The 17,728-nt window shown below is 50.6% G+C and overlaps 3 protein-coding genes and 1 long non-coding RNA gene across 6 annotated transcripts in view; 3 read left to right on the top strand and 1 right to left on the bottom strand.

Annotated features, from left to right (window-relative positions):
- Positions 1–2,858: 2,858 nt before the first annotated feature.
- Positions 2,859–12,685, top strand: LOC119865710. The gene is made up of 4 exons (XR_005378085.1): positions 2,859–3,273; positions 4,543–4,881; positions 10,929–11,019; positions 11,932–12,685. It is a non-coding gene; the product is annotated as an uncharacterized LOC119865710 (long non-coding RNA).
- On the bottom strand, positions 5,025–12,686 carry FAM217B (family with sequence similarity 217 member B). Of its 3 annotated transcripts, none has more exons than XM_038572774.1 (4): positions 12,593–12,686; positions 10,885–10,996; positions 10,691–10,776; positions 5,025–9,267 (listed from the first exon to the last, which is right to left on the bottom strand). In XM_038572774.1, the coding sequence occupies exon 4, from the start codon at positions 9,261–9,263 to the stop codon at positions 8,136–8,138; it is 1,128 nt and encodes a 375-aa protein (XP_038428702.1). In that variant the 5' UTR covers positions 9,264–9,267; positions 10,691–10,776; positions 10,885–10,996; positions 12,593–12,686; the 3' UTR covers positions 5,025–8,135. The 3 variants fall into 3 exon arrangements, with proteins under 3 accessions (XP_038428702.1, XP_038428704.1, XP_038428703.1); XM_038572776.1 differs by having other exon boundaries at positions 12,284–12,684; XM_038572775.1 differs by lacking the exon at positions 12,593–12,686 and adding an exon at positions 12,001–12,260.
- Positions 12,687–12,755: 69 nt separating this feature from the next.
- Positions 12,756–17,728, top strand: part of SYCP2 (synaptonemal complex protein 2) — an 80,169-nt gene continuing 75,196 nt past the window's right edge. Inside the window, exon 1 of the mRNA XM_038572763.1 lies at positions 12,756–12,771. The gene's annotated coding sequence lies outside the window, so the exon portion shown is untranslated. The remainder of the gene's footprint in view (positions 12,772–17,728) is intronic.
- On the top strand, positions 13,115–14,296 carry PPP1R3D (protein phosphatase 1 regulatory subunit 3D). The gene has a single exon (XM_038572773.1). The coding sequence runs from the start codon at positions 13,115–13,117 to the stop codon at positions 14,012–14,014; it is 900 nt and encodes a 299-aa protein (XP_038428701.1). The 3' UTR covers positions 14,015–14,296.

The raw sequence follows: 17,728 nt of genomic DNA, 5'->3' as shown, positions 1-17,728 counted from the left end.
GACAGTGGTGTGAGTGACCAGGCCCCGTGTGCCACCCAGGAGACAGGAACTGTGACGGACAGCAGGACCCGGACAGGGGAGGGGAGAAGGGCCCACCAATGCCTCCGTCTGGCATGAGGAGACAGACTTTCCCAGGCTGCCCAAGTAAATGTCAAAGAGGGGATGTGCTGGGGCCTGAGAGGGCCATTGGGAGGGGAGGCGGAGGCAGCGCCAGCGTGGCCACCTGGACGCCTTCTGCGCAGAGGCCACCCCCCATCGGCGAAAGCGTGGAAGGGGGGTCTGTGAGACAGGAGACCTCTGTCCCTGCCGGAGGAGGCAGAGCCCAGGGGAGGGGACTCACATTGTAAAGGGGACCCATCTCCATAGCCCAGGGGCCTGGGGCAAGGTGCCCATGATGGAAGGCAGGGATTCAAAATCCAGGGTGCAGGATAAATTACACGTCTCCTGGTCGGAGCTCCCCATGTTATGTCCATTCATATAAAATTTACCTTCCCCTAAAAGGATTCTGATTTCAAGGTCCTGTTTCTTCAAAGTCACAAGATAAGTGTAGTTTCTCAGAATAGCCTCAGGTAGGGTTAAAGAACAAAACCAAACACTGACAACAGAACCCCAGGGGAGGGCTGTGTCCACATTCAGGGGAGCTGGTCCCCAGCCCAACTGTGACCAACTGAATAACCACAGCTCACGGAAACATGGAACAAGTCCCCTGGTGCGCCGGAGAGTGACCTCAGCGGGTGAACCGGAGGGACCCCCTGGGGAGGGAGCCAGGTGCTCGCAGGGGCAGGCAGGTGGGGCACAAAGCAGAGAACAAGCTGTGAGCCTGGCAGTGTTCACTGGACAAGTCTTTCAACTCCTCTGTATGTTTGAAACTTTTTGTAAATGATGTTGGGGGGAAAAATCAGAAAAGTGAATCTGATTCCAGCACAGAAAAATCCAAGCTATTATCAAGCGTACTCTGAGCCTCACATCTAATATCGTGCATCGAACACATGTACCCCCATACCTGACACCCACCAAGAGCTGAAGAGTAGACTTCACAGGAGAATGAAATGTCACTTGTATTTCCTGACATTTTTATCTGCCCCACGTTGGTTGCTGCAGTAGTCGTCACACGGGCTGATGAGAAAGTGTGGCCCTTATGTTTTAGTACTTTGTCAGCCCCCAAGAGCTGCTCAGAACATTCCTTTGGAGAAATTTTAGTCTCTTGCCCCTGTTTGTTCAACTAGTAGTTGTAGATGAGCAAATGGGTGGGAGGGTGGGGAACGCTGCCAAGTATGACTGATTGGAGTGTTTCTCACTTTTTTCAAGTATATTTTATACTAATTTTATTGATAATGTAAGTACTGAGCTCTTTCTTCGGTAATTTGTATATGTAAATGTTTTTATGCTTTTTCAGGGAAGAAGGGAGAGAGCAAAATTTGAGGCTATTTTGTGTATCCTCCTGCCTTAAAATTGTCCTGTGCAGGAAAAATGCAGATTTCTGTTAATCAGAACATCTTCAACTGAACCTGCTGGATCACTCATCTCGTTATTATATAAGACCAATAAGTAAAAAGCATTTCATTCCAGCATTTGGAAAATTGAGCAACACAGGACAAAGCACAGCCTTTTCCTTCTCCTTGCTGTACGAGGGCAGGTGTCTGGTGAGACAAGAGTTTGGAGGGAAAGCTTGGTGGTGGGCAGTGGTGACTCTTCTCAACCTGGCCCACGATGAAGGGAGCAAAGGCCCGGCTGAGGGCAGAAGAGCAAAATGGAAGGGAAGCGAGCTCAAGGTGCAAGTGTTCTAAGAAACCTCAGCTCCTTAGCATTCACCTGCCCCGCAAATTATCGGAAACCATAAATCAGGCCGCTTAGTGACCTATCCTTGAGCCAAGAGATAGCCGAGTGCCTTTAAGCCCTGGAGAAAATCAACAGAGATAAGCAGATGACCTTGCTAGCGTGGCCAGATGCAGGGAGGGGTCGAGACCGGATACGCAGTCCAGGCAGTGGGTTCAGACTCTAAGCACCACCAGCAACGCAGGTTTCTCAAATGTGAACTGCCGAGGATCTTGTCCAGATGCAGACTTTCATTCGATAGGGGAGGTAAAATTTGACTCTACCCTCACAGGAGAGGAAAATAATTTCACCTGTACCCTTCCACGTGTTTTTTTTTTTTTTTTTTAAGATTTTATTTATTCATGAGAGACACACACAGAGAGAGACAGAGGCAGAGGGAGAGGCAGGCTCCATGCAGGGAGCCCGACGTGGGACTCCATCCCTGGTCTCCAGGATCACACCCTGGGCCGAAGGCAGTGCTAAACCACTGAGCCACCAGGGCGGCCCCCGTTCCACGTTCTTCACTGAGAGCTCATGTAAGAAAAGACAGATGCGCAGGAGAAAAACAGAAATTGGGGAACAGGTATGCTTCCTGAACGCGTGGGAGAGACCCCAGGAAAACCGAGTCACTCCCCCAAATGGCTCACGCTGCCTCCTTAAATACCACCTCCAGATAAAGACAAAAGACATTCGTTTTGTTTCTTCAATTCCATGTAGGGGAAGGGAAGGAAAAATAAGATGAAAATTGAGAGGGAGGCAAACCATAAGAGATGCTGAGCTCTAGGAAACACTGGGGTCACGGGGGAATGGGTAACCAGGTGATGGGCATGAAGGAGGGCACGTGATGGAAGGAGCGCTGGTGCAGGCAACTGATGACCTCTACCCTGAAACTAATAAAAAATAAATAAATAGAGACAAAACATGTTGGAGGGGAGCCAGTTATGTGAGTTTACTAGGAAAAGAACAATAAATGGGTGTGGCTGTTTGGCGGATTTAAGTCCATACCTTAATGAGATAAGAGTTGATAAGCGTTTCTAGAGACCTCTTCCTCTTTCTGGTACAGAGCGGGAGACACGCCTCTTCCAAAACGGTAACTTCTCAGCTTTCGGTGATTTCCCCATGTCGGTGCTGTTCCTTAAAACATATTTTGGGGTGGCAAATTCTGCTTCGCTGCACCCTCTTAGGGTCCTTTTTGGAGGGTGCTGAGAATTAAGGTGATGGACGTCAGAGCAACAGGATAAAAAAGCAGACAGATCATCGAAGACTCAGGTTCTCCGTGACGCGGGGGCCTTCCTAAGGAAGGAGGGACCTGGAGAAGCGGTGGGAGATACTTGCTTCGATGTTAGGTTGAAGGAGAAAAGGCACTCAGCCGTGTGTGGAGACCAAGGAAGACAAGACCATTTTAACAAACAACATCTGGGTAGAGACCTGCTGCGTCTCCACTGCTCATCCCTGACGGTAGGAATGTTACTTTTCTTTCTGGCACTGGGGAGGGCGTCTTTCATGCAGGAATTTCATCTCCTGCTTTGAAGAAAAAGAAGAAAGATAAGAGGGTTTTTCTTGGACTGCCTGTTTTTCGAGTGTCTCCCACTGGAGGCAGTAGACCCTCCAGGGGCCTGTTTGGCGGGGGGGTCTCTCCTTCACCTGCTGTGGAGCACAGCAGCTGGGGACCCTGCCAGGTGCCCGGGATCGCAGGTGAAATGTACCTTGGATTTCTCTAAAACCACCACTCAGGCTAGGACAGGTCTATTCGTGACGATCCCATTTTCAGAATTGCACATACATTGCCCAGTGTTCTCATGGTCCATTCCTTCAAGAGCGAATCGCAGAGGACAGGGATTATTTGCATCCTGTTGTTTGAAACAGGGTCTCTCGGAAGATTTTTACAAACGAATGATCTCTGTTCTTTCGCTGAGCATGATTCCCTGCTTGACAGAGCTGTTTTATGATGTTAAAGGAATCAAACAAAGAGACCTTTAGACTGAGGTGGTGTCGGGTTGGGTCTAGAGATTTAGTGGCCACCTCATGGATGATGAAACAGCAACATCCAAAAATAATCTACCATTTTATGTACCACTTTATGACTTAAAACGCCCCAACATGGTTAATTTTCCAACTACCAGAAAATTATTTTTAAACCCCCTGATAAAAAGACCACAGGCCCACATGGAGTGGTTTTGCCAGGCCAGCCTTACTCAGAGTTTGGGCTCTCCCACAGTGGGATCTTAGACCCATCAGTCAGGAGCCAGCTGATTAGCACTAGTGAGGCCATCTGCCTGGTAAGACCCCGGCTGTCCCCGAAAGGAAAGTGACCTTGCAATAACCCGGCTACTTTCTTGCCCAGTACACCTTCCTCGTGCCTATAGAAGTCCCTCCTTTTGCACACTCCTTGGAGCTACCTTCCACCTGCCGGTGGGCTGCTGCCCCACTCATGCATCATTAAATTAAGCCAATAAGACCTATAAAATTTTCTAGGTGGAATTTTGCTTTTTAATGCCCCCAGAATTACGTTTTTATTAAACGGCCACTATCTGGTAGGCTCAAAAGAAGGCACCTTCTTGTCAGAAATGAGTTAAGGAAAAGGAGCAAAGGGCCTTTGAGAATGTGTGCAGCTCCAGGTGTGCTCCTGGGGAGAACTGGCACTCAGTCTGGGACTTGCGTGTGAGCACTCGAGCGTGTGAGCTCCTCCTATTACATCACTTTACTTTTATTCAATTTCCATCCTAGTTCCCTGTTTGACACCTTCCAAGGGAATAAGAGGAATGGGGACTCAAGAAAACACCAGCAGTGCTTCTCAGATGCTCCTAGTAATGTTGGCATGCTCGTTGCTGAGTATTAAGAAGGGACACGGCGCAGAGTCTCCTGCCCACCGGTTCTGTGAGATGTCCAGGCAGAAATGAGAGAAACACAGGAAAAGAACTACAAGAACAGCTGCTCCGAAAGCTGAGAAGTTACCGTTTTGGAAGAGGCACACGGGGAGATCCTCACGTGTTGGGGTGTCTCCCGCTCTGTACCAGAAAGAGGAAGAGGACTCTAGAAAAGCTCATCAACTCTTATCTCATTAAGGTATGGACTTAAATCTGCCAAACAGCCATACCCATTTATTGTTCTTTTCCTAGTAAACTCACAAGCAAAACAAAAACCCTACCTGAAATGTCCATACAGCATTTCCTACGGTGTAACTGATCTCAAGGAGGGAAAAGTCCAGATTCACAAAAACTTACACGTATTGTTTTATTATGTACAAAACCAAGCATATAATAATTATAACAGCAAATAACAAACATGCTCGATTGGGTCAGGCCATCTTAAATGGACTTCTGTACATGCACATGAATGAATTATAAATACTGCTTCTCGGTTACCTTGAAACACAGTACCACCTAGAGTTTTCTAGTTTTAACTATTCAAGTGAGCATAAAGAGGCGTTAGACAATGTTTAAATCATGAAGGTAGAGATTGTTCTGTCTCTCTGGGAACTAGCCTACTGGCTTACGAACCAGGACGAGCCTTCCTCCTTTCAGACCATAGCTGCCATGAGCCCAACGATGCCCCCAATCTTTATTGACACAGGCACCCCCCTGCCCTGCCAGTGGATTACAAACCTTCGGCCAGCGTCATCATTAAAGATTTGAGAAATACTCCCAAACTAAAGAACTGTAGCTAATACCGATAGGTTGTTGCAGTTTGGTTTTGTATGTTTTTACAGCTTCTGCTAACTGATTCTAAGCCTAAAGTAGTTCTTCTTAACTTTCTCTACACCTTTTTTTTTTTTTAACCTTGGATTATTTCAATTGGTTTAAACACAACATGTACGTAAACAACTCCCAGAAATGAGAGGCACTTCTTTGAATACAGTGACACGTCCCCAGACTAGCAGGATGCTGGGTTGCTTAGACCTGACCAACCACAGGAGGCCACGACTCCGCTTTCCGGCGCCGTCTGCGTGAAACTGGTGGGATTCTTGTCTGCAGCATTTAGAACATGAGGCTGAGTCAGGTGTGTGTATCGGAAATCATGGGATAGAGATTGTGCTTACGATCTGCAGTGAACCCATGCTGTTCATCAGGAGCTCTGATCCAATCCCAAGAATACTGGTTAAAATAAACCATCAACCTGAGGCAAAAACGTGAACAAGCAAAGTCACTTTTTCAGGCTTTTAAAATTGTCTCAACATGTGACATGATAACCGTTCCCCAAATGAGGCAACTGACTTCGATTCAAAGAGCAAGGGACAAATATAACATCCGAGGCACCACCTCTAAATTTCTTAATCAGGGTGGCCTTCGGCTCAGACACACACAAGGCAAAGTGAGCATGTGACCCTCACCCTGCAGGACCTCCAAGACTACCCACACAGAGCATTCCTGGAGAAGGCAGCAATTTGGTGTAAACCCCATAGTATTAATAACAGGAGTATGTATATGGATATAATGTGCTTACAGAGATTTATCGGCCCTGAAATCTTATAAAGAGCTGCATTACAAATCGTAGCAGAGGAAGCATCATGAATGAGCGGCAGTGCCAGCTGTGCAGAAAGGACTAGTGCGCCTGTGCTCACAAGCAGCAGCCCAGGTGAAGGACACATGGGGTGCCATGCAGCAACCACAGAGAGGTAAAGGAAGAGCAGTTTTACGTTTGCACACCACAATGCATACACCAAGTGTAAAAGTTACAGCATAACTGAGAACGAGGGAAATAAGGTCCACTAGATGAACATCTTTGTTCCTGTTAAAAGGTACAAGATCCTAGTGCAAGACCATGTTCTCTCCAGTAGGGTGGTGTGAAAGATAAAGAATATAGGATGGAATCTATGAAAATCTAGAAATAGTCTTGGAAGAAAAGAAAACTGCCATAAAAATTTGTATGTGTTGTTTAACATACTATTAAGGTCAGATTTTTAAGAATGGGATCTTAATATTTAACTTGTGCCCATTATTTCATTAATAAATGCGTCTTGCCCTTGTGCTATTAACTTAGGTGACTTGGATGACATGAGCTGCTCTGTGAAGTCTGCAAGCTAGTATATATATACACTTTCAAATGAAAAGTGCTAAGTTTTTAATTTTCCCCAGAGGTAAAAAGAGAAAAAGAGAAACATCTATGTATGAAAACGAAGAGAATAATCATTTAAAGAGATAAAATCAGCTGCAGTCATTAAAACATCCTGTTCATCCAGCAGTCAGCCAAAGGTTTTACAGATATTTACAATTTCAACAGAAACCCCACAGTGCAACTAGAAGACTGAGCAGACCACGGGATAGGGTAAGGATGTTAAGAAGACACTCCCAACTCCATCTGGAAATGTGTCCTCACCCCTCTGCCCTGAAGCAAAGTGATAAAATCCTGCTCTTAAAACGGATTATGCTGGCTACAAACAGCAGGACCCAGGTCCCAAAGCAGTAATGTGATTACTGTGACAGTCACAGTGCTTTCATGTGTATCTATCTGGTTTCAGGCCTTTCATGCACAAACTCTAAATGGTGGCTTTCCTGTCCACCTCTTCCAGAAGGCATACATGCCAGAAGCGCCAGGGTGCTAAAGGCTGGCTCCCACCCACCAGTGAGGGTCCTGCTGAGACCTACTGCTTCCACCTGGACAAGTCTCTGCCCTACTCAACCTCAGTGAAGGGAATCCGAAGGTGGACTTCACCACCACCTCTGAGTTTAATTAAAACACCTTGAGAACAAAACAAAATAAAACAAAACAAAACACCCCCCCCCCTCCAAACCATGAAAGTATTAGATTCCATGGTCTGGAAAGAACAAGCAGCTTACTAATACTTTTGCTCTCAGGAGAGGCTCCCTACATTGAGGAAGAGCTAGACCCTCTCCTAGGCCTGAAATAGCACAACTCCTGCTTGGATAGTTTACAAGGAGGACACCAGGAACCGTACTTCATATGTTTCAAATTCCACACAGTTTAAGCCCGCAGGCATTACATTTTCCATGCAGGTGCTCTGCATGGGGGTGGGGGAGCTGAACCCTGCTGCCAGCCTCAGGTGTGGGCTGGCTGCTGCTTCCAGGGTAGATCTCTCCTTCCCTGTCATTTTATGTCTTTATATGGCACAGACCTGGGTTAAATTTTATCTAAAGGGCTCTCATTTACTTAAGACTGTCAATACCAAGAAAGGCTTATGAAAGACACCCTTCTTTGGAACTAGGCCTGGTGTGGCTAGGGCGAGGGTGGGGCTGCACCGATGGGATCTCAATCCACGACTGAGAGTAAAACGTCCTAAAATTCACAGTATTGTCCCTTTCGGAAGAGCTCTAACGTTTAAGGTGTCTGCACGTCTTTGCAGCTCATCCTTGTGTCGGTTATTATTTGAGTTTATATGTGCTTGGCTTTGCTCCATTGGTTTTGGGTTTCTTCTCGCTGGACGTGGTGGCAGGGGCGCAGGTGCTCACAGCCCCCTTCTTCCTCAGCGCCGTGTGTGCCTGCGTTCTGGGGGCCGCGCGGGGGTCGGTGGGGTCTGCAGCGCTGGCCCCCCGCGCGGGAGCTCCGGGGCCGCTTCGGTCACCGCGGTCACCGCAGGGCGCATGCCAGCCCTGCTGCGGCCTGGGGCTCTTACTCGCTTTCTTTGTCTGCTCCTCGGTCCTCGGGTCGAGGGCTGGCCTCTGAGAACTTGGCCTGCTGCCCCGCGCGTGGGGGGCTCTGGGGGGACGGTCAAAGGCGTAATAGGACGGCCGCGCTTCTTCGCGGGACAGGTCCTTCCTCCGGGGCGCAGGTGGCTTGCCAGCCGCGTCCTGGGGAAGCCTGGCTGCAGCGCTGGCCACCAGCTTGGCCCTGCCCGGGCTTTTCAGAGCCCCCGACGTGGCCCCGGGGCCGGTGGGAGGCCTGGCCCGGGCGCCCTTCCCCTTCTCGCCCTGCACCGTCTGCATCTGCAGCCACTCGAGCTGCACCAGCCTGTCGATGTACCTGGCGAGCTGCCCGGCGGCGCCGCCCCGAGCCGCGGGGCTGGGCTCGGTCCCCGGGGGCGCGGCCAGGTCGCGGAGGTCCCAGGAGCTGAACGGGGCGGGCAGGAAGTCCGCGTAGCCGTAGGCGGGCGGCGGGGCGGCCCAGGGCTCGGCGTCGGGGTCCGGGCCCGGCCCCGCGGCCTCGTCGATCTGCTCCGCGCGCAGCTGCAGCTCCGGGGGCGCGCGCGCGGCGGGCGGCATGGGCACCCGCTCCGAGTCCGACAGGTCGCTGGCGCTGTCCTCGTCCTCGGCCGCAGCCTCCTTCCTGACCTTCCTGCACTGCAGCTCCAGGAACAGCCGGTCCCCCGAGGGGGCGCCCCGCCGCCGGGGGCCCAGGGGGCTCCTTTCGGGGTCTCCTTGCGAGGAACTGCTTTCCCGGGGTCCGTCCTCGGGCGGCGGGGGGGACACGTGGGGCACTTGGGATGCACTCTGCCTTTTTCCTGAAGAATGTTTTGAACGTTGCACTTTATTCCAAGGTGGGCCAGCATTCATGTTGCTGTGAGAAATAAAACTGTGATTCTTAGTTCATAGGACACAAAGCGGCCTGGCTGTGATTAGACAAACAAACTGGCCTGTGCAGCGGCGGTCTGAGCTGGCCCTGGGATGGCCCGCAGGGCCCGGGGGTGGGGGGGCAGGCAGCTCCCGCAGAGCATCAGGCCACGCCGGGCTCTAGCCAAGCATTGCGGGTCGCAGGTGCCAAAAGATGTATAGATTCTGCGGGGCTATCAGGTGGTACCACTTAAGAACAACACTGGCATTTCGTAAAGTGCTCATAGTTTTAGACCAGTCGTGGGTACTTTAAAAAAAAAAAAACATCAGTGTGGAGAAAATCTGTCCTAAACTCTCAATCTGTTCTGCTAATAAGGAACAGCGTTTAGTGACACTAACCGCTTAAAAGCCAATGCTTTCTTTTTCAAGCCTATTTTCAATGAAAAGTAAACAAGATGCAAACTGCAAATTTTGTAGTGCTTCATCACTGATTGGTGGTGATTCTGAGCCGTGTAAGATCTTAGTATGGACGAGGGTAGCACAGACAACCTGCACCTCAAATCAAAAGCTTATTAGAGTACTTTCAAATAGGAAATGCATTTCAGGAAAACTGTGTTTAAAAGGAGAGAGAGAGAAAAAATCATCTGGTGCCTTAAAACACAGTATGAATGAGAACATAGGATTACAGCTGAATGATGACTTCAATGAGCGCTACTAGTAGAGCAACCGATTCGCCCCCAAGGTGACGTAGGCTGAGGCAGGACCTCATACCAGACTTGAAAATACTTTCTTTTTTTGTGTATTTACCCAAAACATAGCATTTCACTAGGATTCATAATACTTCTGAGGAACACTAAATTGGGTAAAAGAAAATGGGTGGTAAACATGCTTTCTGGAAACATCAGAGGTTCACTGTCCAGTGGTTTCTACCACAGTAAGCAATCATTTGAATACATGTTGTTTCTTAATAAATCTGGAACATGTGGAATCGTGGCCAATAGCCAACATGTGCTCAGTGTATGTTGAGGAAATGGATAAAGGAATTGTTGTTATTTGGAACCCATAACCAAACCTGTTATAACTTTTGTTGATTTTAGCTGTCAGTGCACATCAAGAAAAAGTGATTATCAGTATCCATTTTATATATACAAAAAAAAAAAAAAAAAAGGAAACAACCAAAGAATGGTGATTATGGGGCTTACCCAAAATTACAGACCCTGCTAACAGTGGCAGAATTATGACCTCTGGAATTTTTACTAACAAGTAGTGTTTAAAACCATTTTGCCCACTCATGTCTGCTGTTGTATCATAAAAAACATAAATACATATTTCTTATCCACAGACACTATTTTTTTCCCAGCCACACATATTCAGCTTGGAGAACTGATGTAATGTGCTTTTTGCAAGACAAAGCAATCAAAATTATTTACCTGCTTTTCTGATGAGATTTATTCACCCTATTCCCTTTCTTGAAAAAATCAGATGGCTGATCATTTTCTAGGGTTTGATGGACTGTCTAAAAAAACAGACAGGGAGTAATAAATACCATGACAACACATACACACAAAGCAAACAAAACGGCAGAACAAATCTAAGTAAGATTTTCCCTCAAAATTTACATCACCTTTTCTGTAGTGCTTGAAATATTCTTGCTCAATCTGTTGGCAGATGATGACAGCTGGGGAAGTGACTTCTTTATTCCTCTTATATTTGGAAAGGAGTCCTCACCACCGGAACTAGAAGCAACGGAACACTGCCCGTAAGTATGGGTTGCAAATGGTCCTGCCACCGAGTACTGGGCTGGCTTCCACTTGTTTGTTTTGAAATACTTGTCTAGTATTAAAATGTTGGGGGGGGGGGTACCACCTCCTGTTTACAGGTTCATCTTGTTTTTTGAAACTTTCTCTCCTTATACACACACACACACACACACACACACACAGTCTCCTTGGAAATAACACCTTCAGGAAATATGTGGAGCTAATTAATAATTAAGGTCGGGTATTACTCCAATCTCCCATGTCCACTCATTCATTCATTCATTCATTCATTCATTCATGCAACAAGTAATTACAGGAGAGCCTTGAAAATGGCCAGGATTAGGCACATAACCCCGATCTCATGGAACTAGAATTCTATTGGGCAGGCTCCCCTTTAATTCTCCTGCCTTCAGGATCACATCAATCCACTCAAAGATCACCAATATAGTAATACAGATCATCATATAACGGCATCTCTGGGAAATTCTGTTGACTCGAATCAAGAATGCTGTCTTCCCTGAGTGGGTGGCCTACTAACAGGGCCCTGATTTGAAAGTGAATACTTTCTTCCATAATATCCTCTGCCTCTGTAAAATAGAACAGCGGTGAGATAGACGGCCTTTTTTTTTTTTCCCCCTTCCCCAAACTTGGCTGTATTCCTTTTCATCAGCGGGTATGCCTTTTCAGCCGGGGTACACAGGCTCTCACAATTCATGACCTACCACCATCTGCAAGCCTGGTTCATTTTAGATGTAGGGAAGGTTCTTTACCAACCCTCCCTTGATAGTCTGGTGTTCCTTCTGCTTTGTCCTTCTGGACCGTATAAAGGAACCCTCTCTACACCACGCCAGGCCCCAAACTGCTGCCTGGAAATGGCACTTCCACCTTTTCCACTTCATTTCCCCTGGCAGGCTTTTGACACCGTGAGCGGCAGCGCTTTCAGCGCAAGTTACAGTGTGAAGCAGGAAACAAATGCTTACAGGGTCTTAAGATGCTAAGCCAGCTCGCGGTTTCCCTGACCGTGCAGGCTCCCACTGAACAAAGCTGAAGGTCTGAGAGTCTGGCTACAGAAACGCTCCCCGGGCGCCAGGGCCCCAGGCGGGGCGGCGGCATTAATTCATCACCAGGCACTGACTCTCCGTCCCACGTCTTCCTCGGGGGCTGGGCGCCCGGAGCCGCCCGGAGCCGGCCGCGGCAGCAGCAGCAGCAGCAGCAGCAGCAGCAGCAGCAGCAGCACCGCCCCCCTCCCCACCCTGCGGGGACCTGGCTGGCGGTCCGGCGGCAAAGCATTGTGGGTGGTGAGTGGTCAGGACGTGTGCCCTCTGGGCAGCGAGGCTCCCCCGGTCTGGCCGGGGCTCCAGGGTGCAGCGCGGACGTCCAAAGAGCTGGCTGGCCTCCAGGCTTCACAGGAGCCGGGGGACCGGCTCGGGCGCCCCCGCCCCCCCTCCGCCCGGGAGCCCCCGAGTCCAAGGGCCCGAAGCATGCATTCTCCTCGTCCTCGGCGGGTGCAGACACGGATCTGCGATCGATAGGCGCGCGGCCCGAGCAGATGCACACGCAAATGGGTCAGACCTGTCGGGCGATCGCCGAGGACACGTGACGAGGCCGCCCGCCAGGCTTCCCGGCGCGGGGCGGGGAGGCCGGACCCGGGCGCGCTGCGGCAGGGCCGGGGCGGCGGCGGGGCGGGCGCGCGGCGTCACGGGGGGCGGGGCGCAGGCTCTCCGGGAAGCTGCGCCCCGACTTGCAGCCATGTAAGTAAGGCGGCGGGCGGGGAGGCGGGAGGGGCGGCTCCGCCCGCGCAGCCTTCCCCCCAGGACCTCCGCGGAAGCCGAAGGGAGGCGCCCGCCCTGCGCTCCCCGGGCCGGGGGTGCGGGGTCCGGAGGAGCCTCCCCCGGAGACAGCGCGCGTCTCTCTGCAGCTCCACTCCGGCTGCAAGAAGCGGAAGACCTGCGCGCGGACTCGGGGGCCGCGGGGCCGGGGCCGGGGGCTCCCCGCAGGCTGCGGTTGCGGCGGCCGCTGGGGACTGCGGAGCTCGGCGGGGACCCCGGGGTAGCGGGCGCGGGGGCCCGGCGCCGCCCGACGGCCGGACGGGCCATGTCCGGAGGCTGGGGCTCGGCGGCCCTGCCCCCCGGCCCCGGGGCCCGGAAGCCCGCCCCGCGGAGCCTCAGCTGCGTCTCCGACCTGGACGGCGGCGCGGCCCCCGAGCCGCGGCCCTGCAGGCCCCCCGGGAGCCCGGGCCGCGCGCCGCCGCCGCCACCCGCGCCGTCCGGCTGCGACCCCCGCCTGCGGCCCATCATCCTGCGGCGGGCGCGCTCGCTGCCCAGCTCGCCCGAGCGCCGCCAGAAGGCCGGGGGCGCGTCGGGGGCCGCGTGCCGCCCGGGCTGCAGCCGGCAGCTCCGCGTGCGCTTCGCCGACGCGCTGGGCCTGGAGCTGGCGCAGGTCAAGGTGTTCAACGCGGGCGAGGACCCGGCCGTGCCGCTGCACGTGTTGTCGCGCCTCGCCATCAACTCGGACCTGTGCTGCAGCAGCCAGGACCTGGAGTTCACCCTGCAGTGCCTGGTGCCCGACTTCCCGCCGCCCATCGAGGCCGCCGACTTCGCCGAGCGCCTGGCGCAGCGGCTCATCTGCCTGGAGCGCGTCACCTGCTCGGACCTGGGCATCAGCGGCACAGTGCGCGTGCGCAACGTGGCCTTCGAGAAGCAGGTGGCGGTGCGCTACACCTTCTCGGACTGGCGCAGCGCGCACGAGGCGGTGGCCCGGTGGCGCGGCCCGGCGGGCGCCGGGGGCACAGAGGACGTCTTCGCCTTCGGCTTCCCGGTGCCGCCCTTCCTGCTGGCGCTCGGCTCCCGCGTGCACTTCGCGCTGCGCTACCGGGTGGCGGGCGCCGAGTATTGGGACAACAACCACGGCCGCGACTACAGCCTCACGTGCCGCAACCACGCGCTGCACATGCCTCGCGGGGAGTGCGAGGAGAGCTGGATCCACTTCATCTGAGGGCGTCCCTCGAGCCCAGCCGCGGGGGCCTCGTCGCTGGGCTCCCCCATCCTGGCGGTGACTGTTCCCCCCCCACGGCCTGGGCCTTCTGACTTCAGCTTCTGCTCCAAGGCCCCCAGGCTGTGGCCCTTTCCATCGTCTACTTGAAACGTCTGTGTCCCTAGGTCTAAAGAGTAGCCTCAGGTGGCCAGAAGGCCGTGGTATAATGCGCCGGGGGAGGGTGCTGGGTGGGCGGAGGATGCATGGCGGTGTTCGCCCCTCTGGAGAGGGCCTAGGCGGGGTGAGTGGGTGGGTGGGTGGGTTGGTTGGTTGGTTGATTGGTTGGTTTCTTGGAAAGACGCATCCTCCTGCTACGAAAGCCTGTGACTTTTGCATGTGTCCTGATTGGGTCTTTGTAAATGTAGTCGTTATTTATTGCCATTGTGGTGTTGGAACATTTTACCCTTGTTGGATGCTTTCTCAGGAACAGTCTGGATTTAACGAGCTAGAATATAAGTCAGTCTTGTGTGTTTGTACCCATCGTAAACAGAATGTACGGTGTGACTCCCATCACCGTCCCTTGAGGCATTTCTGCCTTGGGACAAGGAAAACCTGAGACTAGGTTTGCTTGCCAATGTCTGTAGACTTCGAACAGTGGGAAACTATTAATAGGCAAGAAATGTATGCCTCATCGGTCATCACACAGCCATTCCTGGGAGTTCAGGCTGCCCTGCTTATTAGGCCGTGTGTCTTCTACGCCAAGAGCCGAGGAAGGTGGGGAAAAAGCTAGACTTTGAAAACTACCAAAACAGTCCCTTCTCTTGCACTCTCTTCTCTTACTTCCTGTGCTCTCCTTCTTTGTGTTTGGTAATTAATGTATCTGCATGTTACCAGGCCATTCTGTTTAGGTTTGAGGCTACCTAAACATTTTGAGGAATCCTGCCTTAAGTTATTTCAATTTTCAGACAACTCTATAGAAAAATGTCAGGCAGCAATGCTCTTTGCAGTTACCTTTTTTGATGACTAAGGTGACTCTTATGTCTGCTTAAGGGTCAGGATATTTCAGAAGTCAGGTTATCAAGTGGAACTGGCAGGTGTTTTCATCAATAGCTGGAGCCCTGGAAAGAAAAATCACCAGTATTTATACTTTTTAATAGTTTTAAATTGTTTTTATATATACCCAGTTTTATCAGCTACCTGCCAACTTTATTCTTTGTGCCTTCAGATAGAGTTTCTAATATTATCTGGACTTTTCCCCCCCAGTTTTTAAAATGTTAAATGCTTTTCTTTATGTTTTTTATTTTTTATTTTTTATTTTATCTCCAACCAAGAAGTCAAGGCCTTTGTCCCCTGCTGGATGCCACGATGACTTAAAACTCCCAGCAAGGCGCTGATGACTTCTTTTGGTGCTGAGTGGTGGTCTGGCAGCAGGTGCTAGCACTGCGATATGGAAAACCCATCCAGAATGAATAAGGCCTTCAACTTGTGACTCTTGGTTCTGATAACAGTTGAAACCAGTGTGATTAATTTGTGATCACTGTCACCAGTGAATTAACTCTGGATTTTTGAACACTTAATACCATTTGTCAAATCAGTATGTCAAAGATATGCTTTACCTTTTAACCAATTTGTTTTTATAATTGCAACGTCTGTGTTTGTAAAATTCCAAGAAGAGGAATGACTTTCATTGGTACTTTTTGATAGTAAGAACACTGAATTTTGATTTAAAGTATTGTGATTCAGTTGAACCTTTGGCTATTAGCACTGTGTACTACATTGACATGCAAGACAGAGTGGAAGCCTGGTTCCATTTCCTGCTGTTTCATAAACTGTCCAATTAGGTCAGCAAGCCTGAAAGAGCCTTGGCTGTTGTGTCCTTGGCCCCAGCCCAGAGTGCAAGACAATTGTCCAGAGCATTCAGGTATAAGAGTTAGAGCTGCCAAATGTATTGTTGTGTAAAGGCATGTAAAGAATCTTGCCCTTGTGAAAGTCACTTGTCAAAAAGGTTCTGGTCATGGAATATACAGTAAATGTTTTATCTTCAATATTAAGAGAACCTCAACGTGCCTTTAAAAAAAATCAACATTTAAAAATTTAAGAACTTAAATATACCTGCCTAGTTGATAAAGAAGTTGATAAAGTTCAGCTTAAGGAGAGCTTTCAGATCCTAAAATGGCTATATTGCTTAGCTGTTAAAATTTTGCAGTGGATTGTGCAATTGTGGGGGTTGTCTCCCCAAACATATTTTAAGGTCATTTAAGATGATTTTACTAAAGCCTAAGTATTAAAGTATGTGGATAAATTATCATCTGAGGTGTGTCTTTCTTGTGGTCTAATTCTAGAAATAAGACTTAAGAAACTTCTTGCTTAAATCATTGCAGACATGAGTCTTATTCTTCCCAAAACACTCTCAAATTTAGTGCCTTTGCCAAAAAAGGAAAACTGTAGGACTCAGCTTTAGCATCACAGTTGTGTTATGTCTTTGAGAAACTGAAATGCAATCTTTTATGCCAGGTCAGTGTTAACATCTGACAAAAAGCTCTAAGGGAACGTGGGGTATGGGATAGTGATTCCACTTCTCTCAATGCTTGCTGGATGCTGTGTAAGGAGTCATGAATGTGGATTGAGCCCCTCACCCAGTACAAAGCCTGGCACGCAGGGGGAGGAAATTAACGTGGATTACATTTATTGTGCACTCATTCTTGCTTGCTCACAGTGATAGGTACTGCATGTGGCTGATTTCATTTAACTCCGAAAATTACCCAGTAGATAATATCCCTGTCAGCTGATGAGACTGATGCTCAGAGAGGTTTAGTAATTCTTCTAAAGACCCACAGCCCGTGAGCAGCAGAGTCAGCATTGAAACCTGTACCAAAGTCCACATGCTCGGCCCTGTGACAGGATGTGCTTGTTAACTTTAATTGTAAGTCCAATTATGATTGATTGATAAAGCTTTTCCATCTAACACCATACTCTAAAACCCTATTTAAAAACAATTTAAAAAAATAAAAACAATTCAAATAAGATGATCTGCTTTTATCTTCCATGTGGTGCTTTACTAACCCATCCCCATGCTTTCCAGACACATGAAACAGTAAAGATTATCATTTTTCTTCTCTACTAAAAAGTGGCAAGATGAGACGAGTTCAGGGTGCTTGTCCGCTGTATCCGTTTCTGAATTGCTTCATATTTTAGACCACAGACATGTCCACTGATCTTGTTATTTAAACTGATACTTTAAATGGAAATGCTCTAAAAAGCCTGGGCCTATCCTGATGATGATTGTGCGCAGTACCACGTCTGCATGGCCGCAGCCTAATGTCCCCCAGGAGTCTGGGGTTTAGCTAATTAGGGCAGGAGGCACCCCCGCCCCCCGCCCGCACAGCATCCCCTGCTTCTAGGAACCCCGGGTGGGGGCGTGGCCTCGAGGGGGCGTGGCCGGGCAGCAGTGGGCGGGGCCAGGGCTCAGTGGGGACCGGCCTCATCTGGTTCGCAGTCCTCGCAGGTTCTCCCAGTGACCCGGGTCTCTGCGGCCCCGCCCAGCCGCCAACCTCCAGGGTGCCCTTGGGCAGGCCAGGGTGCCCGTCGGCGCCCTGCAGAGAGGCAAGTCGGGGCAGCCGGGCGCGTCCGCACCGCGGGAGGGCCGTGCAGGGGATGCCTGGGCCTCCTCTGGGGCCCCGCCCCGGGCCACGCCCACCGCGGCGCCCCTGGCTCCAGCCTCGGGAGACCCCTGCG

This window comes from Canis lupus, chromosome 24, assembly GCF_011100685.1.
Source record: "Canis lupus familiaris isolate Mischka breed German Shepherd chromosome 24, alternate assembly UU_Cfam_GSD_1.0, whole genome shotgun sequence".
Classification (NCBI taxonomy): Eukaryota; Metazoa; Chordata; class Mammalia; order Carnivora; family Canidae; genus Canis; species Canis lupus.
The sequence above is the reverse complement of the archived record's forward strand: the minus strand, read 5'-3'. Positions and strand labels throughout refer to the sequence as shown.

What these genes read in the sequence shown, in the direction of transcription:
- FAM217B (XM_038572774.1), bottom strand. Translation starts at nt 9,263, where the DNA reads ATGAATGCTGGCCCACCTTGGAATAAAGTGCAACGTTCAAAACATTCT.
- PPP1R3D (XM_038572773.1), top strand. Translation starts at nt 13,115, where the DNA reads ATGTCCGGAGGCTGGGGCTCGGCGGCCCTGCCCCCCGGCCCCGGGGCC.